Below are 26,557 nucleotides of genomic sequence, written 5' to 3' on the forward strand. Positions count from 1 at the left end.
TCGTCAGGTTCGGGAGCAGATAATAATGCTTGAACAGAAAGAAGTGCTGTTTTCAAAGTCAGCGCTGGGCTCCATTGGTCTTTCAGGATATCAAGGCATATGGCACCACTTTGACTGCTAATATTTGGGTGCCTTTGTTGTAAACAAAGCCATTAAAGAAGTGAAAACATAAGTAACTACGCAAAGCATGATATCAAAACCTAAAATGCTACTGATAAACAATGGAAAATGAAATTGGCAGCCGCACAAAAACTATTTGCAAGAAAATTTATATATCAGATCCAACTCGTTAAAAGTCAGCCTTGAGTTAGTTATGAGACAAGTGTGAAGTTTCCGCAGCAAATAGAATTTGGTTTATAATGAAATGTGATTTGCATGCACTCTGGGGGGCCACATATAGTGACGGTAACGTGTTCAATTTAAAATAAGTTCAATCCTCATTTTAAAAAATTGAGACGCAACTCACTGAACCCAGACTCAAAATTGTGAAGATTTTGGGAACCCACTAAACATCAATCAGCTGAATTAGATTTCTCAATTCAAAATTGCAAAACAGAACCAAAAATATATTTTCCACAAAACATTACTCATAATAGTCTTGTGGATCAGATTTTCTAATACAGTCATTTTATGTATCTCCTAAAACACATGCCAAGACAAGCACAATATCTAAAGATAGTCTAGAAACTAAGAGCTGAGAAACAACTAAAAAATAACTCATTTAAATAAGCATAATTCCCACATAATACAAAATTTAATTAGATAATAGAGTGTCTAAATTGACACTCTCAGTTGTTTCTATTATGAGGGAATCACAATCACAGACTACCCTCACCATGAATGTAGTAGAAACAGACAAAGTACGTACTTGAGTCTTTTTTATAGCCTTCATTCATTTCATACTAGTATTTTATCATCAAGAAATAAATGTACATATCTAATTTATAATTTTACATTTGCTTATCTAATCCTACGTCAGCCTAACAGTTGTTTTTTTCCCTATGCCAAGGCACTACAAAGCAATTTATAATTTCACATTTGCTCATCATAGTTCAGCTTGAGGTCTAAGTATCTCTAATTTATGTTTGAGCCTAGAAAGTACATATACAAAATTACAAACTGAATTAGCCATGGTGAATATTGAATTTAAGGAAATCGAACTGGCAAATAAGATGGAAAACAATCCATACACAAGATGGGAGTCCTGCCCACACCATATTTTGAAAACTACCCATATGTTCCCAGTAGGTTTTTTTAGCTCCTAAATATGCTATCATTCATTACATTACATATCCTTGAAAGTTTAAGAAATCATTTGCTACCAGAAAGTTGAACTGGAAAGATCCAATAAGCATAACCTCAACCTATTCCATTAAAATGTGTATCCCCCTCAACAAGTTCAATGAAAGAAAACCTAGTAACTGAATGCATCATATCGTTTCACTTTCATAGAGACGTGATATTGTTATATGCATGGGTAGACCAGTACAGGTGGAAGATTCAGATGATCGTTCAAATTCAGTCGTTCCGTAACAAGTAAAACAGCAGTTCAGACTACATACTTTTACATGCAAACATTAGGGGTAGAAAGAGCACAAAATATAGGTTTCACCATACCACACTTTAGTTACAAACCGCATTTTGGGAGGCTCAAAAGGGTAACCATCTGCAAAGAGGAGGAAAAAGAATGAAATTGCAAATATTTGGTAATAAACTTAAGATCAAGAGTTACATTTCATGAAAACTTAAGAATGCAAAGAAGTTCCCTATTTCAAAGTTTCCAGCTATCATGAAGGATAGTATGTAACATACACCTAGGAAGTAGGAATAAGAAGATAGTATGTGTCACACTCTTGAAACTCAAGAGTTGATTCCAAAGATAATCAAACAATAGTACCATCTTTTATTTAATACGGAGTATTTCTCATTAATGTGAAATCTTCAAAGCATCAACCAGCCATTTAGAGACTCAGATTAAAGCTTTGAACAAGATACCTGTTCAAAGATTAAGATTTATGCATAATTATGCCAATCATGAATCAGAGTATAAGTCCATGAATTAGTCAACATTAAGCTACTTATCATGTGGACTAGGTAAAATAGAAATACTATGGCTGATCTATCCAGTTGTAGTTTGACATGAATCGTACACTGCTTTGCAGAGGAATCAATTAAACTTCCTGTTAGTTGTTTGTTTATAAAATCAAAATTCGGATCAACAAAGCTACTGTTGAAAGGTGAGCCATTTTTGCAAGAAAAACTAGTAATAGCTCTAATAGCTGTTAACTAGAATACGAGAAACGAGGAAGAGTGCTGGTCAGATGACAACTCGGTCGCATCCAACCCAAGTAATAAATACACATTGATACAGAATGAAGTTGCAAGGGACCAAAAAGAAGCAAGAAGGAATATTTCTTGCTTATATATGCACTCCAAGGGAGGGGAAAGTCACATTAGTATGTTTCATGATAGCAGGAAATCTCAACGGTCCAAGAGTTTTCCTGAAAACTTAAAACAGTTTATGGTTCGGAACGAAAGCGCAGTCCAAAGGGGTTGGACACAAAGTAAAACAAACCAAAATAGTCATCTGTAGTATTGTAAAAGAGTAAAGAAGGGCATCCCATCATTGGCTTCAAAATGACTTTAAAACAATTTCAACTAATTCACAGAATGTAGCAACTGCAATGGATTTCACCATGATCATAAACCAATTCCTAAATGAAGGAAAATTCTTGCATCACTTCATGTATTGAAAAACAATGAGGGGGCATTATGCAAATAGAATCAATTTAATGCATGCAACCATAGCGGGAACAATAGGTAATATGGACAAAACACAAAATAATATAATCACAGCACATGTTGATGTACTTGATTTAATAAAAAACAGAAACGTGATACAACATGAGCAAACACTTACCGATGTCAAAAACATAACAGCAATAAAGCAATTCAACAATTCGTTCCTAAATTCGATACACTCTAACAAAGGGTAGTGCAATATTACCAGGCAGAGTAATGTCTATCTTGAAGGTGCCGCCTTCATAAGGTGTAGCAACAGGACCAGTGATTGTACCAAGCAGGTGGGAGAGATTAGTGTCACCCTTAGGGCTGACCTTTATCCCACAAACCTCAAAGTCTTTATTGCATTCCTGCAATTCCTTCTGAACCCTACCGAAATCTACCATTTTCCGTAAAAAAAATTCCCCAAATCAAAATGAAAAATGAGAAATTGAGGCCCTAGAGAGGTGTTTTTGTGAAGGTTTTATGCTCCACCGCGGCTTCTATTAATATCCGCGGTTTTGGTTTATGTGCCTCTTTTTTAGTTAATTGAATTATTATATTCTTGATTATAGAGTACAATCCTTGTTTGAATATTCACAATATAAGAATCAAATGTTCCGATTTCTGTGTAGTAATTTAAATCAAACCTTATGCTATCATTTGATTACAAAAAAATTAATCCATCGTAGGAGTATTCATTATTGGCATGTACTTGACATTTGACAAAGTTATGGAGAAAATATTCGACGCAATGGCTAATATTGGTTTGGTTAGATTTAGCTTTAGAGGTTACTAACTTTTTCTTTTTTCATCGTATTTAAGAATATAAAATTAAAGTACAAATAAACATGGTCAAATCATCAAATAATGAATTGTCATACAAATACCTCTAGCAGCAAGAAAACATCATTCAAATTTGTAATTATGAATTGAACCCATAAGGATACAATTTGGTTGTAAAATTTTTAAATCCATGCACTTTGAGCTAAAGTAATGTTAAAACAGAAATCTTATACGACAATTGCTCTTAACACGATGATGAAACACAATTTACGTAGTACCACACTTTTTTTTTCATCCATGATTAGGTTAAAGGTTTGAGTTACTACGGGTTAAATGGACTAATGGAGTATTATTATTCATCCTCTTTAAATGAGAAAATGATACTCCTACTATTTTTTCAATTGTTTCTAAAGATATCAACACATGCAACCAAATTAAACCATGGTTTAATTATATCCAATTAAGGATCATATTAAGTTATACTATCCCTTTCTAGTAAACACAAATGAGAGAATCGAACAACTAAAATAGCTTCAATACATTTCAAAGCCTATACTCGTTAACCTATAGATTGTCCCATAGAATCGTAGTAGACGACAGCTTAACTTTGAACACAAATAAACACTATTGTTCACAAGAGATTAGGGTTTTAATCTCATCGTGTCAAACGTGCAACTACGAAAGGATGTATTTTTTTTTTAGTTTTAAGCAAAATATTAGTCAAATATTTTTATTATTAGATTTTCGGATATATTTGTGTACCTATTTGCTTAGTTTTAAAAAATAAAATAAGAAATTATTATTATGTCCAACAGCTACACCTTCTATAACAAGTAAAAAATTAATTTTCGAAGTTAAAATCACATATTTTATCCTTCAAATTTTTCGGATTGTTATAAAAGCAGACATAAATCACGTTTATACATACTTTAACCCTAGTAAAGTATTAAATAAAACATAATCTCATTGAGTTATGCTTGAATGTAATTACAAATGAATGCATATTACATTTATATATATATATATAAAATCGTTGAAAATGTGTGAAATTTATTTAGGGTTATCATTTTCGTCGAGACTTCGTAATATCTTGCTATTTAAAGGATTAAAATCACTGCTTTAAAAACCAGACCACACATGCCGTATGCTATATTTGGACACAAACTGACATGTTGTCGTCTATTCCACCTTGGCCATAGAAACAGTTACACTATTCGACCGGTGCGAATCGAAAAAACTAGCTGATTCAACTGAAAGTTGATTAAACTTATTTTTATTTTACAATGACTCGTTAATTTTTCTTATAGCTGTGATTACTCGAAATTTTAAATCTAATAAAATTTGAGCTTAATTTCTGATCTATAGAGTTGCATCTGAAATAAATAGAAAAATAAATTGATAAATACACATACATACGTCATTAGACAGTAGAAGTCTAGCTGTTGATACGGTGAGTTCCCATTTGGCAAGTTCAGGTGCGCGGACTATTTATAGGCAGACGTTTGGAATAAGAATACCCTTCGCCCCGCTTCGCTCATCTTTCAACTCCACCGCCCGCTCTACCGCTTCCGAGAAGACCTACAATGTTTGGTGCCGGAGGAGATCCACGGCAGATGTCCTTTGACATTGATCCAGTACATTCATTAACTTCAATTTTTTCCCCTCAACATCGGCTATATGTTTATTAATTTTTCCACTGATTTCATTTTTGGACCGTCTATACCAGTTATGCAACAACTGAGCTGACGAAACCCTGTCAATCTAGAGTGAAAATTGCTTTTCGGTTTGAATTGTGTGATTCTATGCTTTTTTTTCAACTTTTTCGAGTCATAATTCAATGTAGTTTTTTAGGGTGGTTTCACTAATAAGTTAAGTCGAGATGAGGAATGTTATCTGATGATTTTCCATTTATGTGTCTTAGGGATTGGCTTCATTCTCAGTGTGTTGTTTTAACATTTATTGAGAACTTTGTACTTGAGGAGTTTGAGTCGTCTTGAAGAATTTAATTGGTGGATTGTTAGGTCTCTCTAGGGCTCTCTGTGTCACTCCATTTTTTTTGTGTCAAATCTAAGGCTGTCATGATGTTGAATTTGTATATTGTTTGGTTGATACTTCAGCGGTATATGTTGAAACTCATGGTTATGTCGTATAGCAAACGGTTCACTAGGTTGGATCACTGATATGAGCTTGCGTAAATGTAGCTTGTACAAGTGTTGTTTTCTAGGAGTGTGTCTGTAGTTCATATGTTTGGGACAAACTTAATGCTCCTTTGTTTGTCATGTTATTATGATATTTGGTAAATCTGCAGTAATTTGTTTGTTAGAGTAATACTATCTAGCAACGCAAATTATCGTTGAGTTATCTATTTTTCTGATTTTTGTGGCCCCGATTTAAAACAACTGAGCAGAATCCGGGAACTATGTATTGAATTCATTATGAATATTTTCTTCCTTTCCTTAAATCTTAATCTTGACAGAAAATTTTTACTCATACACCCTATCCTACCTATCTTTGTGGACAGTGACAATTTGCATTGACGTTGGTAAGCTTGCACGTGTTATGAATTTATGATATTGAAGGTAAAAAATATTGTTTCCGTGACAGCTGTCAGTTGACTCAAATGCATTGCTGGTCACTTACCCGAAGCCTGACCCTGTTGGAGGGAATTTGCCTTTCCCAATGGAGGATGTACAGCAATATTCCCGTGAATCAAATGTTGAATTGGTTGTTCGCCATTCTAAGGTTTTCCAATAGCTTTCTTACTATGTGTGGATGTACCAATTAATTGTGACTGATTGACTTGCTTTTTTTGGGTTTAAAAATGAAAATACACTTGTTCAATTCTTTGTGTAGTTCCTGGAAAATAATTGCATGAGTGTATGTGACTTGTAGAAACTTGAAGATGATCTGCAGCAGCTGGGAGAAAAAATTAAGCATCAGGAGGAAAATGTCAGCTACTTGAAAACTTTGAGGAGTAAGTTGGAAGACTCAATTTTTGATATTCAAGGTATGTGTTCCTATTTTCCAATGTTTTCTTTCTAACAAACATGTAAATGCAGTGCCAAAAATCATGAAGTATTACCAAGCTTCTTCTTACCAATAATAATAATTACTTATTTAATATTCATATGAAAAACATGTGGTTCCTCTCCCTCAAGACTCAAATAGAATAATTATGAAAACAACTTTTGCAAAAGAGTGCATTGGTAATCTCTCCTCCAACCAAGATAGAGATACCATTAATGCGGGCAATCTCACGCATATATGGATATCTGGTCACAAAAATTGTGCAGTATCTCATGAGATCTCCTACTTGAAAATCCAAGAAACTCAAAGATCCGGTAGTACGATACTTAAATTATCCTAGTAACTGGCGATGCCACTGTAACTCTCATAAAAGAATAAAACCTACTCCCCACAATGTGCACAGTCAGGGGTTATATAACTAATAGAGTCATACTACTATTTAAAAGAAACCATAACAATAGGAAATATATCAAAACTAAATGAACTCCTAGAATTTGCATCCACCATCCCCTCATGCTCTTTCTCCAATCTCTGCTTCTGTTCCTTTTTCTTCTAGCATACACCTTGTTTGTTGGGTTCCGATTGTTATCCTAGCTACTCTAGGTGTATCATATAATCCCCCGGGAAAGTTTCTTAAATATACATAGATATTCGGTATCATCATCCATTCTAGGATATGTCGTAAGACCAATAAGCTGGTTCTAGATGCTGCTATGCTATCAAAAGAATTTATATAACACATTCACCAGGATGTACATGTTGCCTCTTCCTGTACCCTTAGAGCCTTTTGTTGTGAAGATTATTGGTGTTTCATGCATTATGGAATTGTTCAAGTGGGATCCTCTGGATACTTGCCCATGAAAAATGAAATAAATACTTTATTCAAGCTTCATCATGGGTTATTTACCATCTAACAAGAAACGAAGGGTTCAAGTGCAGCAGGAATAAACAATATTGGGTCAAGAGATTTTCATTCCTAGATAAATAAAAATTTTGGATCATAATCATCCACAATGGGGCATGTCCGTTGAGTCCCATGGTAGCTTTCTCCCACACTGTTTCTGATGAATTCGTACCACACATTCCTCTAATTTGGAATTAGTGTGGAATTGATTATACTATGGAATCATGAATAATCATTGCTTCAGCTGTCCATTGATATCACAACCTACATTATTGGTACACACTTACACTTTTACTTTTGTACTATCTTCTACTCATGCTTCACTTGATGGCTACGATATAGGTCCTGTTAAATAGTAAAGCATGCTCATTTTGGAATTTATTTTTTTACATGTGTTTTCCCCTTTATTGTCATGACAGTTTCTATAGGGAAACATCATCCAACTTTATATAAAGAGGAAAATGGAAAGGCTTCATGTGAAGAGAGTGAGGAAGAAACAACTCAGCATATTATGAAGTATGAGAACTCTGCAGCTGCCCTTTTGTGTAAGATTAAAACCGAAGTTCAGTTTTCTGACGATCTATTGATTAAAGATGTGGTTGGGATTGTTGCTACACTTGGAAAAGTTGATGATGCTAATCTTAGCAGGTGGGTTTAATATGTCCGAATGGTCTTTTTTCCTTCCAACCATATCATGCTGACATCATTCATCTGCAATTTCATGGGTCATTTTGCTTGCACCAGCTGAAGCTCATAAATGATGAACAAGGCTAGTCGATGTTTGTCATGTAGATTCTTGTACAAAAGTTGCTGGATACCATCACAGCAGTATTATCTTTTTAGGATCTAGGAAATCAGCATTTCTCAATAAAGAATGTGCATGAATCAATTCACTTGCTATAATTGAAAAAGGAAACATGAAATGGTTGACTTTTTTAATATTCAAATTTCAATGTGTTACTTAGGATTCTTTCGGAATACTTGGGCCTACAAACAATGCTAGCAGTGGTCTGCAAATCCTATGAAGGTGTTAAGAACCTGGAAACATACACCAAAGACGGACTGATGAATAAAGGCTCCGGCATCCATGAATTTGCAGCTTCTAAGGGCAGACACCTGGATGACCGATTTCATGTTATTTGTCTTGAAAATCTTAGGTATGTCCTTGTGTGCTTGATGTCGATGTCTTGAAATTTCTCCCTTAGCTTCCCATCATGAACCAACCTAACCTAACATTCTATGTTTTTTTTTTCCAATCTGGATTTCTGTTAGACCGTATGCAGGTGAATTGATAGCTGATGACCCTCAACGGAGGCTCAATCTTCTAAAGCCAAGGTTAATCAATGGTGAAACTCCTCCCGGGTTTCTTGGTTTTGCCGTAAACATGATTAAGATTGATAATAGTTACTTACACCCTATCTTCAAATCTGGGCACACTCTACGAGAGACACTCTTCTATAATCTCTTCTTGAATTTGCAAGTGTATATATCAAGAGAAGAGATGCGAAATGCACGGTCTTGTATAACAACTGGAGCCATATCTCTAGATGGAGGCTTGATTAAAAGTCCTGGCATATTCACCTTGGGCCATTATCGGTGAGAAGCTCCGCCTTCAAATCAGATCTGTCAAATTCTTTCCAGTAGTCTGCACTGTTCTCAATGCTGTTCATTCACATTACACAATGTTAACAAGTAACAATCATTATTTTGAAGCTTTCAATTTATTATTCTTCTATTGGTTAACTATAATTTCAAACAATCACTTTATTTCCTTCTTCAGCTTATTTTGTTTAAACTTTCATTTTTATCACTATAGGGGAGATATAGATGTCAAGTTTCCCTGTGATCCCAAAAAGTTTGTCAAGTCTGCAAACGATTCTGAGCCTCAAAATCGGCTGAAAGAGATGAAATGGAAGAAGGACCGGGCACTAGAAGATATGCAGAGAGAACAGGATTTATTGGACCAGGCAAAGTTCAAATATGAAATCAAGAAAAGAGAACTTGTCCGCTTTATTGCTGAAAGCTCATCATTAATGACTCAAGGTAATACTGAACTATGTACCATTATTTATTCAACGAGACTTTTTTTTCTTTAATTTCCTTTGTATGAGCTGCTCAAGTAACTGATTTTGCTTGTGCCTACACATTTTTTAACTGGTCACTGCTTGAAAAAACACGAAAACAATCCACCACGTAGAAATGAGCCCCAGCTTTCATGACTTCACTTGTTGGCTGTTTCGAAGCTCTAGTCATTGCAGCTCTTCAAGTCTCACATCTCTTATAACAGGGGCTTTATGCTTTGTTTTTTTAACCGGAATGCTCATAGCAATTGTTGCTTGGAGAAGATAATTGAATTTGAGAATTTTACATTATTTTTTCATGACTGCCACTTTGCCAGATATTTGCATTTCAAGTTCTAATCAAAGTTTACGCTTTTTTCAAAAACATTATCACTTCATATGCATTCTGTTTTCCTTTATATACTTAAAATATGATTCTTGATATCATCAGTATCAGGTGGGATGGGTATCAACCCCTAGATGATTTCATGGAGGCATGTACGGACCAGTGGCAAAGGAACTAGAAGAAGAACTTAGAGATCCTGCTAAATAAATTCAGCTTCTATTGTTTATTGAAACAATGTGCACATGAATTATTTTTTTACGCTTGCAACATTACCTATGTTAGGTTTTTCCAATTACATACGTAGGTTTTTCCAAAACCTACGTATTACATAAAATTATTGTCAGTTGTAGTGCCATTTGGTGAAACCTATTCTTCAAATTTGGAAGTCTTTGACGACACCAGATTGTTTTTATCTTAAAGGCATATTTACTTGTGATATAGTATTTGTTTTTCAGTGCCCTGGGTTTGAGTGTTTTTCTTAAACAGTACTAACATTTTTCTTCTTGAATATGTTGCATTACATAGTTACAGCATGTTCTTTTATCCCATGTTTGGAGCTGTTTTCTGAAAGACATTGAAAGCAAATGTGTTGAGTTACGTAGCTTTATGAAAACATATGCTCTTTCCCTCAAAAGTCAGAAAGAACATCCTCCCTGAATACAGCCGCCCCCACCCCCACTGTTTGCATAAGGCCTACGCCTCGGTTCCCCACATTGTTTTCTAGGCTCGGCATTAAAGAGTTTGGTCCTGGAATTTCTTCTAGTATACCTTGCAATGTGAATGCGAAGTTTACCTGGTAGCATCCTTGAAGCTATGGGGCCCTTAGTAATCCCTCACCATGATGTTCAACTTTCACAAATCCCCAGCATTGTTGCCTGAAGTCAGTGCTTGGCTATATGTCCAATGAGCATGAAGGCAGACATTTGGGTAAGAACTCTATACTCTAAAATGCTTATTACTCTGACTTAGATCTATACCTTGCGCGTAATGATCGGCATATGATCTATTAGTTGTGAAAGATTGATTTTTGGTTTACTGCATGGACAATGTTGTAAGACCACTTATGAGGTGAAGATTATGTGTGAGCATTGTGGAACTTGCATGAGAAGTAAATACACACGAATTCATATTAGTGTGTTGCGCAGGATATAGTTATATGAATGCCATAGGATTGATGTTTATGAATTATGATTCTTTCCTTTCTCATTAATGTATCAACATTTATAGTTTTAATTATAATATCTTATTCTTTTTTTTCTCTCTCTTCCATTCATGTTACTTCTCATGGAACTAATCCGTGAAGCGGTTTCAAGAGGGAGAATTGTCGTCACCAAGCTGTCTGGAGACCTTAGTATGAAGAATACTGCATCGCGGGATGCAGTGCTAACCTTCCCTTGTGGTATTTGGTTTTTGATTTTGCATGGAGTACAATTTAGTGTAATATTAGTATAATTTAATACTAGGAGTACTATTTTAAATGTGACATATCAAAATAGAGAAATGCCCAGACATTGTTAGTCCTAGACTTATAGGGATGAGGTTTCAAGATAATTCTTTTTATGGAGAAATTTCAGGATAATTCTAGAAATGTACATGAAGCACCAGCAGCCACTAAAGAAGGATAATGCATTTGTCGTGTGTTAACATCATAGTAAAAAGTCCCGTGCATTTGATGTAGACTGACGTTGTAAAGGCTATGCACCCTTCATTCCAAAATACTCCATTTTGCTATTTTAATCCCATTTATCAAAATTAATCCAATTATAATAATGAAAACTTGTTTAAAATTAATCGAATTCGAGTTTTGGAAACTTATTTTTATCTCTATACAAATTATGAAAATCCATTCTATATAAGCAATTTTTGAATAATTCAACCAAAGGCTCTGTCAATTAAGATTAGGACTATACTTTTTGAATTCATTGTATCCGACCACAATTTTGATAGATGTGATTTTAGCACACGGTATGTGTCACGCTTAATTCCATATCACTTTATTCCAACCATTTGTCATCTATATTCAACAGAAGCAATCTTAGAAATTGAATTAAAGTCGACTGGTTTAAATCACAATCACATAGCATATCAAAACACACCCCATCATAATTATCCTCAATTTCCGAATATAATATTTTGCGGTTAGAATAAATACAAGTAGTAGGAGTAATATTTTAAGGATTGATACAGGGGAGGACGTGTATGTTTTGGATTAGATTAAATGGGTGGTCACTGTCTATGGAAAATTGGAAATACAATGAGTGCTTGTGCACAAAAACCTTGCCCAAAATAGTCTATTTGTATTTTGTGGCCTCTGTCAAGCCAGACACATTATCATAAATGTGTGTGTCACAGTGTATGTGGTATGATCTAATCCTATCATGTCAATTAAATCCTTCTCTTACAAGGGTAGACTATTTGTCTACTTTCCGCCATCCAAGCAATCTACATAAGAAAAAAAAAATGTTAATACTATAGACATGGTAACAGTATGTGATTAAAAAAGTAGTTATATACTACTAAGGAGTATTTATTAAAAAATTACAGAAAATTTTACTAAATATCTTTTTACATAAAGGCCTAACCATGGATAAAGATCATCCTTCCAACCAATGTCAGCACATAGATTTAGCATTGCCTATCCAAACATATGATAAATTTCTAGCACCAAACTGATTATTGGTAGATAAAAAATTAATAAGACGGCCAGACATATTATTTATTTCAATTAAATCTTTGAGTTATCATTGGTTATGTGAGCTCGGATGGGAATGACAATTGTACAACCCATTAATCATTCCGAAAGAAAAAAAATATATTTCAATTCTGAGTAATCCATTTTTGTCTAAAACAAAATGATTTGATTGCTTTCTAACTATCTAAGCATTAAATTAGGCAATGCTTTTTTATAATAGAGAAATAGTAATATGTTTACTATTTAATGAATTAATTCCGAATTTCATAAAATACAAATATATTTACGCATTTGTCACACAAGTGAATTAAAAAGTACAGTATAGTTAATGCTTTTTTATAATAGAGAGAATATTGTAAAATTACTTGCTTTTAGTTATCATTAAATACAAAGTGCACGCAACTCAGAATATATATAATAGAGCACAAGCATACCAATTAAGTAGTAGTACTAGTACTACAGTATTTGATAAGAATATTGTAGCTTCCATGTATATTGAACATCATATCTTGTATTGTACATAATATCTTGTATTTCCTCTTGGTAAAGTCCAAAATTGGTCCATTATATTTGTCCTAATAAAATTTTAGTTCTATACATTAACGCTGTTATCTTTTAGTCCCAAATGATATGCTTTAATCCGAAGTTAATAATTCAATTGAAAACTTAACGGTCAAACATGATTTTACCGAATTAGCGACTAATTTTGAATCTAACCTGATTAACCTTATTATTTATCATTAGATTAATCAGATTGATACTCCATATTTAATCAGATTAATCAGGTTATTTAGATTCAAAATTAAGTCACAAATTTTGGTCAAAATACGTTTGCTCGTTAAATTTTAATGGAATTGTTAACTTTGAACTAAAATATTTTTTTATGACCAATTTAAAGGGCAATTTTGAACTTTAGTCTTTCCTTTTTAGAAAAAAGTAATGTAACACATTTTCCAACGCTCTAGTAATTTATTATCTCTATTTTTTTCTCTAATACTTTATTATCTTTTTATTTAATATATCATACACTTTTTTTTTAATTTCCGTATCAGCAAAAAATACCTCCATTAATATAGCTCGGAGGAAGATATTAAATTGAATTCCAGGTCATAAGAGATTTAAAAAGCTAGTATACCGTACAGCTTGAAAAATATTTTGATATCATATAGTATTGCATAATGTTATGAATGAATGATTAGTACTACTAGATACTATAAAGACACTCTATTATTTATTCTTTTGCATAATTTTTGTTTATATGGATTATGTATAAGTGAACCACGAGTCTACTGCGAAAATTATAGGGGAATTTAACTGAAAATGAAAAAAATGAGGGTGAGGGATTAATATAAATTGATAAGTACAGAAATAGTAAAAATTTTGCAAGTGTTATTTATTTATTTATAAAATGATAAGTACATTTTTTAAATGTGGATCCACTGCATCTCAACTTATCCAAATAATATCGTAAGACAACTTTAACTAATTTAAATTAGTAGTAAGTTATAAACATTACGCATTTTTAAAATAATATATCTATTGAATGAAGGAAGATGTATATGAATACAGAATACATTACCCAAATGAACATTTCTATACAAAGGAAAGAAACAGATAGAAACGCGAGGCGCCGCTGCCAGATTTTGTGATTGCAAGATTCACTGCATTTTATCCGTTTCCATTTTACTTTCCCGAATATAAAACCCCCTTTCGTAAATTTGTTCATCCAATCAAAGTTTTCGTGGTTTCCGATAGTTTGCAATTTCAACTGGTGGGTTTTTCATCATGTTTTTTTGCACAAATTCGATATATTTACTGGATTCTAATCACTTCTGGTTGCGTTTCAGACATTTTGAGTTTCTGGGGTTTTATTTTATTTTTAATTTTTTTCCATTTTGCATCGTATGCCATTTATAGGAGCTTGATTTTATTTGTTGCAAATGAATGTCTGATGGTCTTACCTGAAAATTTTATGGGGTTAATTGTCATCGTTTCCTCTTTCTGCAGTCACTAAAAGTTGAGATTTTTTTCCTAAATTGTTCGAGTATATAATTTCTACTGTTGTTCAAAATAATGCTTTCTCTTTCAGTCTACAATTGAGCTTTGGATTGATTTTAAGATAAATGACTGTTAGGTCTCTTTGAGGAAATCTGATAAGAATATGTACTATACTATATTGGTACCTTTTGCACTAGAAAAATTGAGTTGAAATTCCTGTTTTTGTCTCTATTTAGTTGTCATTCAGTAAATAAATTACATGATTAATCAGCCCTCCTTGCTTCTTTGCAGGATAGGTAGAGATTCTGCTGAGTGAATAAATGATTTCGTGGTTTTTCTCCTTGTATGATAGAGAAGGCAATGCATACTATGCTACATGTTCTGCTTCTTATTTTGCTTTGCGTCTGAGTTTGGCTGCTGGGCTATTTGAAGGGACAACATCGGGGATGGCCTTGCGGCGGGTGGATAGATAGATAGCCGTTTAGCCATATAATTGAAGTTTATGTAGGAATAATGTTTGCAGTTCTTGGAAACTGAAGAATATGATAAGCACGTTCTTCGGCCTTTTAGTGATATCAGGTTATTGGTTTCCTAGTTTTCTCTTAAGAGGATAAAGACTGCTATTTAGTTTATCAGTTTCACTCTATTGCTAGGTAGTTAGTACATCAAATTAGAGGTTGTGGGGGTTGAGTAAAGAGTAAAACAATCATGGGCTTGCCTCAAGTTCCATCAGGAAACGTAGTTGACGAAGTGTCAACTTCGGTGAGCTCAATGATGCAGATAGCCTCGCGGTTTGGAGCTGCAGGAAGCTTTGGTGTGAGTGAGAGGTACATTAGGCCGTGTAACAATCGGATGACTAATGACTTTCCGAGCTCTTGCTCTTCATTTGGAGATCAAGCAAAGGAATGTGGTACAGTTAGTTTGCATCAAGATGGTGTGCCCAATTTGCAAAAAATGAGGATTGAGTCCATAGACAATACTAGCTTCTTGTTGCGTCATGGTGGCAAGAACGTTCAGACTCCTGCTTCGAGGATTGTGGGTTTTCAGCCTAACAATCTGATTAACTGTGTCAATCAGTATGAAGACAAGCATCCTGATAGCACTCATTTGTCTAATGGAAATAGTGTAACTTGCAATACAAATGATAACCCGAGTGCAATGGTTAGGAAAAGACTACTGTCGCCTTTGAATGGCATGGTTCTGCCTGATGGATTTAGGGGCGAGCGTCTGGAAATTGGGAACACATTCTACCCCGAGGATTTCCACTTAAGAGGTGGTAGTTACAGGGTTACCGTGAAAGAGAATAAGAAAGCTCACATATGTAACTTGGACCATGGCAGTCCTCCTAATTGGTCTATACCTAGTCCATCTGAAGAAGATTGTGATGCCAACTGCAGGATCATCACCGATGGGCCCTTGTTCAGTAATCATGGATGTATATCTCAGAATCTCCTCTCATCATACAATGGTCTTACATGTTCTAATGGAAAAATTGAAACACCCTCTAAGGATAGAGCAGTGAGTATATCACGGGATGCTTTTGTCTCCACTCCATTGTCTCTATCGCCTCTTGGACCGAGATTTTATGGGAGAATAAGAAATTCTCGAGGATCTAGGGATCCCAAACGAGAGTCTGACGAGAGCTGTATAACCTTTAAAGACGTTGAACAGTCTCTTGAAGGAACTATCTCGAGCTTTATGTCGTCTCATAGGGATGAGAATGTCATCATGACAAGCAGAGGGCCTGGCGATGATGAATATTTCTCGTTGAACTTTGATCAATTATCACCGGAAAGTTTGATATCCATTCACAGCCATAATAAAAAGTCTACTTCTCAAAATGCAAAATTCGGTAGATCCCTGAGCGGGTTATCAGTCAGAAGGTCGTTAGTTGGTTCATTTGAGGAATCACTGTTATCTGGTAGGTTGGCTTCCGGAATTTCCAACCAGGTGTGTTTTGTTCCCTGATACTACTGATTCTCATAAATCTGAATATCTGATCTAATATAGTCTGAACGCTGTCTGAATTTCACATGACTTTGTCACTTATCTTGTGCAGAAAATTGATGGTTTCCTTGCAGTACTGAATATTACCGGAGGAAAATTCTCACCTCATCCCCAGAAACTTCCATTTTCTGTAACTAGTGTTGATGGTGATAATTACTTACTATACTACTCATCTATAGATCTTCCTGGGCATTCATCTTCAAACAAATGTGAAAGCCCAATATTGAAGAGAAGCCTCAGTGAGAATGGCTCCTCTGATGACAAAGCTCGATTGAAAATACCTATGAAGGGCCGGTTGCAATTGGTATTCTCTCTGTCTGCATCTCTATCATTTTGTTCTTTTGAATTGTATTCTGACCATGGACTCTTTAAGATGCATATACATACATGATGAATTTTTATTTTTGATACTTAATGTTTTCAATATTTTATAGCTATTGCCTGTTTGATATGTTTTGCATTTTGATAGGTTATCTGAAAAGAATAACCTATCTTCATTGTGGTTCTAGATTGGTATTTATGTGACATGGCGATATCTAATATCCAAAATGGCATTTTTTTCTAGCAGATATTCCAGCATATTGCATTCTAGGGTTTAGTGCTTGAAACTTTGGCTCGTAGTTTCTCAAATGTGATGGTCACACTTCCATTTGAGTTAGCAAATTTACCTTTAACAAGAGAGCTTCAATGCAGGTCCTAAGCAATCCGGAAAGAACACCAATTCATACATTCTTCTGCAACTATGATTTGAGTGATATGCCAGCTGGCACAAAGGTGGGTTTGAAGCTTATGAAAACCAAAAGGTCTTCTTTGATCTGCTCCTTACTTCCTCTACAACAGCAGTATCTGTTGATTCAATTTTTTTCTTCAGAAAAGGACTATTTTTGTTTTTTCCTTTTTTCTCCTCATATTTTCCTAGGTATCAGCTGTTGGTTAGTGATTTGTTTACTTATCTTAGCTACAAGGGCTACTGTATTCTCCCTTCTGTTTGCTGTCCTGATCAATGTTAAAACATATATTAAGAATGATGTCAGATCATTTTCACTTGACCAACAGTTGCTCGATATCTAATGTGTTCTCTTTCAACTTATAGACTTTTCTGAGGCAAAAGGCCACTTTGGCTGTGGATAGAGGTGGGCAGAGAGACACTGGTGCAACAAATGAGGGATCAGTCCCCACGTTTTCGGTATCAGGTGATTCCTTAGAGCAGAGGGCACTTTGTACTGATGCATGCAGCTTGTTAGAGAATAATTGCAGGAATATAGATAACATTGCTTTCGGTTTGTCTGGTGAAAAAGAAAGTAAACCTGTATGTTGCCACCCAGAGGTTAATAAGAATACTACAGGTTCTGGTGTTCTGCGGTATGCCTTACATCTCCGTTTCGTTTGCCCCCACTCGAAGAAGAGCTTAAAAAATTGTATGAAATCTAAATCTGGTGCATCCCCCCTACCGTCAAGTGACAATATGGACAGTCAAGGAGAACGCAGATTTTACTTGTACAATGAGATGAGAGTTGTGTTCCCTCAGCGCCATTCAGATTCTGACGAGGGCAAGGTATGTGCATTTCTTTATTGCAATATTAAATTATCATAGTAGTAATACAGAACGAGTGAAAGCCTGCCCTGTGGATAAGGTTTCTTATGTATCGTAAGTTCGTAACCTTGTCTTGGCATTTTCCTTCCAAAACTTAGTTGAACCATACTGTCTTACATTGCATATCTGTCGATGCTCATTATCTGGATATATTACTACCAACCAAAACAAAAGCGCGTTACTGCCATGTGAGTTGTCTGTTTGATCTATATAGATTAATGCTGTCTATGATGATCTATATATGATTGGTTTGCATGTTGATATGGCAAAAATCTGCAGATACTATACATGCTTTCTATGATTTAAATTCTGGGTGATTTCTTGTTTGGCATGAATGCTTTGTGCTGCTAGATTCTCCGAAACATGCCTTGATAGTCTATGTTAGCTAGCTTTTATCTCGTTTTTCCATGTATGGAGCTCTTGTTATAACGAGTGACTGAATTTGATGATGCAGTTGCAAGTGGAATACGACTACCCCTCGAATCCAAAGTATTTCGATATCAGTCAGTAACGACCTTGGTTCGATGATTTCCCTAATTTGGTTGTTTTGTATATATTTGTACATACATGTCATGTTGTAGATGCTGATAAATGGGTTATCAAAACCCACATCACATGTAAATTCATGCCAAAAACTTGTTGATTGTGTTGTACAGATTGCACATTCAACATCTATTTATCCACAAAATAAATTAATCATCTGGCGTAGAAACAAAAGTAATGTCTTCCGGGTTATAATTTGCTAAATTGATGCTCTCCATATTTTTTATACGGTATGAATTTGCTTCAAATTTACATTAAATATTCAACAAATTATCATTAAAGTAAAGATAGAAAATAAGTTACAGAGAAAGATGGAGAATTGGATTTTTATGTGGAAATAGAGAGGAATGAGAAGAGAGAGTTCTCATGTTGAATAGCCTCTCATCTTAATGTGAAGTCTTCCAGCTTTAAGGTTAATTAGCAAATGTATAGTTATTCTTTTGAGAGTTATATTAAGTAAAATGGGGGCTATAATTATTAATAAGTTTTATGAATTTTGATATAGTATGATTTCATAATAATTGATATTTTTTTAAGTTGATCAATAATGGTTTTTCATCTATGATGATGACTCAAACGCCCTACTTATTGGGTAGAAGAGAAACGTCTTACAAACTAAATGCACTCCATCGTCGTAATAATTGACATCCTTGTTGTTATGGCATTTCCATAATTATTTGAACATCACCATATAATTACGAGTTAAGACAAACCTAATTTCACATCTCATATGTCAGTGTCAGGGAGAGCAAAAAACAGCTTGCTCGGACCAACTACACTAATTAACTTAGGTAATCACTTAACTAATTTCGGATAGATTCACACATGTTCTTGATGTTTGGTTTTATATTTTGGATTTCATCCACATTTATATATATAGGGATCGGAGATAACATCGATGATGATAAAACATTGATCTTCTTCGAATAAAATAGAAACATTCAACAACAAAATGAAACATTGACATAAGAAAGCATTATTGTACATTATAGAAATGCATTATTCGTATTTCGTAATTTTTACACGATTATTGTTATTATAAGTAACTGTTATGCATATATATACATATTTATATGAATCTAGAATGAAATTATAAATATTAAATACTAATGTGCAATCGGATGAAAGGAGACAGCTTTGATGAGAAGACCATCCAAACATTTAAGTCCCCGATTTACGTCTATAAATTGTACTACTCCTATTATTTCTTTGTCCATATTTTATACCACCTCCGTCCCATAAAATATGTGTATTTTCCATTTTCATCCGTCTCATAAAAATATGTGCATTTCATTTTTGAAAAGTTATGCTATCAATTTAATCTTAATTCTCGTGTCATATCCATTGTTCATATTTTTGTGGGACGGAGGGAGTATTACTAACATGAAACTTATTTCGCTATTGATGTATAAATAAACAGTCTAAAGATAAGAAATAACATTACTAGTTTTTTTGTAACAACCCTAAATATATACTTCCTCCGTCCCGCTTTAGAAGTCCCGATTGAGATAAATTAATAAAAAATACCTACAAAGTGTTAAAAGTGGGTCCCAACATCCACTAAACTAATAATAAAGTGTTAAAAGTGGGTCCCAACATCCACTACAATATTTATTTATTGGATACTCAATTAAAAGTGGATCCCAACATCCACTACAATATTTATTTATAACACACTCAGACACTTTTTTCTTAAAATATGTGCCCGATAATAATATTGAGATAAGTGGCAAAATATTGAATCTCATTTCTCTAATTTGTTAAATGAAAAATAATAATACTACGTACTATAATAAAAGAAAATATTGACAAACTAATTTATTTTGATGCCTCGAGGCTCTGGCCAGCCATGAGAGCCAATAAGACTTTATGTAATGGGACATTAAGAGCAAATAAAAGGAAGCAAGACAGGCTCATAAGCCTAACATTTTAATTAGTACTAGTAGTTATTAAATGCACGACAATTACTTGGTTTGATTTAATTACCACAAAAATGTTCGAAAGTAGATTGATAGCAATATTCTGTCCTATTTAGGTAAATATAATTTTGGAATGAAAGGGTAGTGTAAAATAAATTATTTAACATTCCTTTTGGAATTAATTTTATATGATTTTTTTTTTCAAAATTAATCACGTCCATTCACTCCAATTCAATAACCGGTAGTATTTTTTTTTCTTAATTGTTGTCTCGCTTTAGGATGAAATTGATCCTCTAATGTATAAAACTAAGACCTACTCCTATTATAAGATTTAAGATTAAAAAAAAAAATGAAAGCACATATATCAAATAACACGAATATCATCACAACCATTTTGTAATGTTATTACATATTATAAGGATATTAGTATTGTATTTTAAAAAAATTTAAATACAATTATATAAAATTAAAAATAATCACTTTCCCTTTCATTAAAAATATCTTAAAACATTAAATTCAATGTAACTCTCTCGATTTAAACTAGTGGAGTATTTTTTTTTTCACAAAATATAAGATTCTAACAAAAACCAAATTGAATATGTTCACATGAATTTTTTTTCCGCATGGTTATTATGGAATGTGATCCAAATAGGTGTGAAAGACGTCTCGTATTGATAATTTTGTATCGGTACAATAATAGTATTTTTTTTTATTATAATACTAATCAATGGACTCCACAACTTAACCACGGAAAACTAATGACGACAACCCACGTGATATTAACGGCAAAAACTTGCGTGCATTGATATATAAGGTACATTTATCTTAATCTAATTAAATTTAAAAAATCTTTATTATAATTAGTAATTATAATTATAATTTTGATTATTTTTTGCATTGACATATAAATTTTATTTACAAATTACAAATGAACTATTTTTTGAATTAAAATCTTTCTATAATTTTCACGTCAAAACTTAAGGTAGTAATTAAAAGGATATCAACGACGTCGATGAGTAAATTTTTGAATATTAAACCTTGCTAAACACATACCACCACAAGCATTAAAAAAAAGGTTAATTTCGAACTAACTTTCTAAAATCAGTATGAAAGTTTGAGAGACAAGTAACGAGACCCTTAAAGGTTTTGGGCTTACACCATTGGCGATATTAATGCCATAAATACATTGAATTTGTTGTGAAATTATTTTTACTTTTAAGGATAAAAAATTTCATCACGTAATGTGTAAGTTGGTGATGCGTGTTCAAATCAAAATCAAATCATTTTCAAGTTACACATAATTGGTTACTATAGTCACATCGTTTCGATGGCACATAAGTACATAATACTTTCAAAAAGTTAGATAATTAAAATGTAATCTTTTTTTTCTCTTTATTCTTGTTCCGAAAAATTTACTCTTTAAATAATTTAAATATTTATAATCCAAGTCAAGATACATTATATGTAATTAGTATTGAAACAAAATTGGGTCTATAAATTTTGGCTAGGTAGGTTACTAGGTTGAAACATTCATACTTCTTATATATCCACAGAAAAAATACAACAAATTCCATTCCATTTCTTCCATCTTTTCTGTTCCAATAATTAATCCCCCAATATCTCTAATTTTAATTAGTACATATCTCCAAATTACCAACCCAATTAAGTGCTATATAAATACACCCCATAGTTTCCATTTCTTTCTTCATCCAGAGAGAAACAATATATATACATTAATACATAGTATTTATAATGGCAAACTCCATAGCATCTTCAAAATCTCACAAAATTCAAATATTGCTCAGAATTTTGGCCATTGCAACAACTCTCTCTGCAGCATGTATTATGATCACTAACAAGCAAGTGAAGGTCGTCTACGGCATCCAAGTCGACGCCCGATACTCCTATTCTCCGGCTTTCAAGTATTATTCAAACCCAGTATACCAACTATACTATAGTATTTTTTATAAAAATATTCCATTTTGTTATATGACATTATTATATTTCAGGTTTTATGCATTTGCAAATATCGTTGCATCTGCATTGGCAATCTTGTCACTGATTGTGGTGTTATTGATGGGGAGAAAGGCCGTGCACTCGGCTCACTACTTCGGCTTGTTCCTCCATGACTTGGTACACTTAAACAACGTCGTTTTAATTATACTATAGTAAATATTAATTTCACCATTTATATAACATTTTTAATTACCTTATTTTCATCAGATTGTTACGGTATTGTTGATGGCCGGATTAGGGGCGGCGATGGGGATTGCGTATGTGGGGAAATATGGAAACTCACGCTCCGGTTGGATGCCGATTTGTGACCATTTTGGGAAATTTTGCAACAGAGGAGTTGTTTCTGTAGTTCTTGGATTTATGGGATTTTTTGTTTATTTATTCCTCACTATCATCTCCGCCAACCAATCAAGGAAAATCCCAGCTTGAATTTCATACTCTTTTCTATACATATGTAAGCTTTATTTATTACTCCACTAATTTGCATTTGTGAGAATATGTACGTTGTGTGATCAATTTATTGTGGTTTAATTTGGGCAGATAATCCAATTCGTTGTATGATTCATAATTAATAAAATTGCTGTTTTCTATTAATTGTTTTTGTCGAACTGGAATTTCAGTTACGCTGAAAACCACATGAAACTAGAATATCTCATTCTGTTAATGCAAGTTACGTCAACTCATCTACTATTAGTTTTAATATCTATCGTTTCATACTCCACATGCATCCACACGTGTGTAGCGATGCAGTAAATAAAATACGAATTTAAATTAAGATACAAATTGCATTGACGGGCGCCAATTGCCACTTTATATAGTAAACAAATTAAATGTCACAATATTGTTTTATTGTGACATTAATTATTATTTTTATTTGATTTTGACTTGAGATAATTGCAAAAAGTTGAATAGTTATGATTATAATATTTTAATTTCAAAAGTTATAAGATTGACATATGTCAATTGAAATTTGAAAGTTATAATTTAAATAATAAATACTCCCTCCGTCCGTCATTAGGAGTCTCATTTCTTGGTGGCACGAATTTTAAGAAATGTTAAAAAAATGAATGGAAAAAAGTTAGTGGAACAGAGGTTCCACTTGTATATATTAGTTTTAAATGAAATGTGAGTGGAATGAGTTAGTGGAAGGTGGGATCCTATTACCACCTACGGTAAAAGTGAACCGAGACTCTTATTTGTGGACGGACTAAAATGGAAAACAGAACTCCTATTCGCGGGCTGACGGAGTATCCCTTTAAAATAAGAAGAAGAGTTTTATTTGTTTTGGTCTTGTTAATAGACGGAAAAGGTTGCTATCAATGTGGTTTTGGGGGAATGAAAAAAAATTGTGGGTTGTGCATTAAGTGTAATAGACAAATTCAGGATGCAATTAATTGGCAACATGGTTTGTGCAATATACAATTATGAATCCGATATACATCGCTTTAAAGTTACACCTAAAGTTACACCTTAGCAACAACTAAACGCTGACAACAAGCTAGTCGATCCATCGTTTCGAAAACCATGAGGAACCAAATAATGTTTTTGTCATCGTTAAATAAAGCCTACTATAAAAATCAGATTATGTTTTATAAAATAATCAGCAGTAGATCTGGTTTACGACTTTGAGATGGAAGCATGATAATATTTCGCATTTAATAATACAATTACCAAAATCCCACTTAATAATCGATCTAACAAATTACTCCATATATCTTTATTAATTTCTAATATGAAAAACTAGTAGTACTTCATATATAAATATAAGTACGTAATTTTTAAAGACACGATAAACATATAACATAATTTCTAGTAGTATAAGTTATTAAATGCACATACAATCATCATCAGCAAAAATATTTACACAAAAAATGTGTAACATCGTACCAATATCTAAATCCAAATCCATATTTTTAAACTTTTTTTTATATATATTTGGTCATGTGTAATTGATATTTACCCATCTTTCAAATTCAAGTCTCACTAAAGATTTTTGGAACGCTTAGAAGCTCGATAAAGTGGAAAAGAGTTTTGGCATTGTGGAAGTCAAACACTCTTTACAAATTTGTCCTGATTAAGGCAATTCTAAACTTTCGATAGCCTATTTAGATTACCAGATAATATGACAATACATGGAGTATTATCTAATTATCTATTTATAGGGGGTGCTTAATGTCCTAGAAGGTTATTTAGAAATCAATTGATCAAGGTGGGCTTAGGCCATGAATCACATATAATTACACTAGACCAACCATTGGAACCGAATACTATCTTTTGTGCAATTATTCTTTGCCCACTAGACATTATATATAGTGGATTGGAATATAGAAAAATAAATTTAACGCATATCATTTTAACATGCTATGAAATGGATTCATACCAAAATATTTGATGTATAACTATGGCTCCATTTGGTACACGGAATTGGAATTGAATTGGAATTGGAATTCTATAGAATTGAATTGGAAGTAATTCCAAATCCTTTGTTTGGTATAGTTAAAGAATTGATAAAGAATTGTAATTCAATTCCAATTCCTTTGTTTGGTGTAATTATGGAATTGATATAGAATTGTATTATAATTTCAAATATTTTATTTAATATCTCAAATAATTGATATTGACTTAGAACTGGTACGCACACACAACACCAAGTAGCAAATCAAACTGAAACTTATGTAATTAAGCTAGAATATGCGTAGTAAACTCCAAATAAAGCGTTCACACAACATGTTTGATAGAGCTTCCAACTTTGTATTTTCTCCTTCGTTGGAGAATAGTTGAAAAATAAACAGAAAGTTACAAATAACTATTGATGCATAAGTGTTTGTTAAACACATCTACAAAAGTCAAAACTAGCCTTAGACATTGAGAAGCTCAACTCGATTCCTCCTTGTCTTGCCTTACAAATATTAACTGCTCCATATAAGTATGTATGAATGCATTCATACTTAACTGCCATCCCCCATTCATAATCTGCACCATTTATATTCATCAAGTTTTTATGATTTTGCAATCCTAACCAACCTCACTTATCAAGTTGCACTTTTAGCCACTTGTATTTCATCTCTACTGGTATTCCAACAAATGTATGGAATAATATGCTATCGTGCATCATCAAATCCAGAGCCTTAATCATATGCATCTCATCTAATTCAATTGTCTTCAATGCTGCTAAAATTTCTTGGGGGTCCATCATTTTCTGTTGCACCATAAGAGGTTCCTGATATAAATCAAGTGACTCATTGTAGAAAAACAGAAATATGAGTAAGGAACTGTTCATTTTCAGAAGATAAACATCAAACTTATGCTAGCAAGACAACCAAATAATCCAAAATTCCATCAATAATCAATTAATTCAGTTGAATGAACACAAACCCAAGCTGCAAAAACCATTAATCCAACTAAAAACTAAACTCATAACTTCTGAATTCCATTACAAGATAAAAATATCAAAAATCAAAACTCAATTTATCCAAAACACTCAAAGTAGATTAATGAAATCATAAAGACATAAACTTACCTTTAATCTTTCATTCCACACATTTTCGTCATGAACCATAAGTCTACCCGCTGTGTAATCCCACGTGATTGGGTTGCCAGAATTGCATGATACTAATAGTGAATACAAGATATCATAGTGTTTCTCCCAAGTCTTTTAAGTGAGCTTGTATATTGTTTTTATCAACTTTGATATTCAGATTTACCATAAGCGCGTGTATAGCAGCCGTCCAAGAGGTAGACTTCCAAGCAAATTTTCAATCTAGCTTGTTTCCTTGATTCATGTGTTCAATGAAACAAGCTCCGTGTGAGGACTTTATCCATCTCAATAGTCCAAGTGATATATTTTGATTTTTCTTTTGCTTGTGAATCAGAGGCCATCTACA

At 33.4% G+C, this 26,557-nt stretch overlaps 4 protein-coding genes across 11 annotated transcripts; 3 read left to right on the plus strand and 1 right to left on the minus strand.

The window, feature by feature from the left end:
* Nucleotides 1–2: 2 nt before the first annotated feature.
* Nucleotides 3–3,303, minus strand: LOC125189317 (ubiquitin-conjugating enzyme E2 27-like; the record flags this gene model as incomplete). The annotated part of the gene is made up of 3 exons (XM_048086604.1): nucleotides 3,008–3,303; nucleotides 1,618–1,666; nucleotides 3–132 (listed from the first exon to the last, which is right to left on the minus strand). Coding segments are annotated over exons 1-3 (360 nt in total), but the record flags the coding sequence as incomplete, so codon positions are not given.
* Nucleotides 3,304–5,044: 1,741 nt separating this feature from the next.
* LOC125188593 (protein DEFECTIVE IN MERISTEM SILENCING 3-like) lies at nucleotides 5,045–10,358 on the plus strand. 3 transcript variants are annotated; one of them, XM_048085537.1, is made up of 9 exons: nucleotides 5,045–5,201; nucleotides 6,172–6,309; nucleotides 6,460–6,574; nucleotides 7,918–8,146; nucleotides 8,464–8,655; nucleotides 8,771–8,844; nucleotides 8,980–9,094; nucleotides 9,315–9,541; nucleotides 10,010–10,358. In XM_048085537.1, the coding sequence occupies exons 1-9, from the start codon at nucleotides 5,151–5,153 to the stop codon at nucleotides 10,036–10,038; spliced, it is 1,170 nt and encodes a 389-aa protein (XP_047941494.1). In that variant the 5' UTR covers nucleotides 5,045–5,150; the 3' UTR covers nucleotides 10,039–10,358. The 3 variants fall into 3 exon arrangements, with proteins under 3 accessions (XP_047941494.1, XP_047941492.1, XP_047941493.1); XM_048085535.1 differs by having other exon boundaries at nucleotides 8,771–9,094; XM_048085536.1 differs by having other exon boundaries at nucleotides 8,771–9,094; nucleotides 10,016–10,358.
* Nucleotides 10,359–14,163: 3,805 nt separating this feature from the next.
* LOC125188243 lies at nucleotides 14,164–18,894 on the plus strand. 6 transcript variants are annotated; one of them, XM_048085007.1, is made up of 7 exons: nucleotides 14,168–14,367; nucleotides 14,886–16,544; nucleotides 16,654–16,693; nucleotides 16,781–16,905; nucleotides 17,295–17,375; nucleotides 17,695–18,156; nucleotides 18,650–18,894. In XM_048085007.1, exons 2-7 carry the CDS (start codon nucleotides 15,303–15,305, stop codon nucleotides 18,704–18,706), a joined length of 2,007 nt encoding a protein of 668 aa, XP_047940964.1. In that variant the 5' UTR covers nucleotides 14,168–14,367; nucleotides 14,886–15,302; the 3' UTR covers nucleotides 18,707–18,894. The 6 variants fall into 6 exon arrangements, 5 of the variants coding, with proteins under 5 accessions (XP_047940966.1, XP_047940964.1, XP_047940962.1 ...); XM_048085008.1 differs by having other exon boundaries at nucleotides 14,170–14,367; nucleotides 16,654–16,905; nucleotides 17,695–17,794; nucleotides 17,948–18,156; XR_007170716.1 differs by lacking the exon at nucleotides 18,650–18,894 and having other exon boundaries at nucleotides 14,164–14,367; nucleotides 16,654–16,905; nucleotides 17,295–17,404; nucleotides 17,695–17,794; nucleotides 17,948–17,987.
* Nucleotides 18,895–22,349: 3,455 nt separating this feature from the next.
* LOC125186161 (CASP-like protein 1F1) lies at nucleotides 22,350–23,267 on the plus strand. The gene is made up of 3 exons (XM_048082498.1): nucleotides 22,350–22,579; nucleotides 22,667–22,790; nucleotides 22,881–23,267. The coding sequence occupies exons 1-3, from the start codon at nucleotides 22,410–22,412 to the stop codon at nucleotides 23,100–23,102; spliced, it is 516 nt and encodes a 171-aa protein (XP_047938455.1). The 5' UTR covers nucleotides 22,350–22,409; the 3' UTR covers nucleotides 23,103–23,267.
* Nucleotides 23,268–26,557: the final 3,290 nt, after the last annotated feature.

Source organism: Salvia hispanica, chromosome 5 (genome assembly GCF_023119035.1).
Source record: "Salvia hispanica cultivar TCC Black 2014 chromosome 5, UniMelb_Shisp_WGS_1.0, whole genome shotgun sequence".
NCBI lineage: Eukaryota > Viridiplantae > Streptophyta > Magnoliopsida > Lamiales > Lamiaceae > Salvia > Salvia hispanica.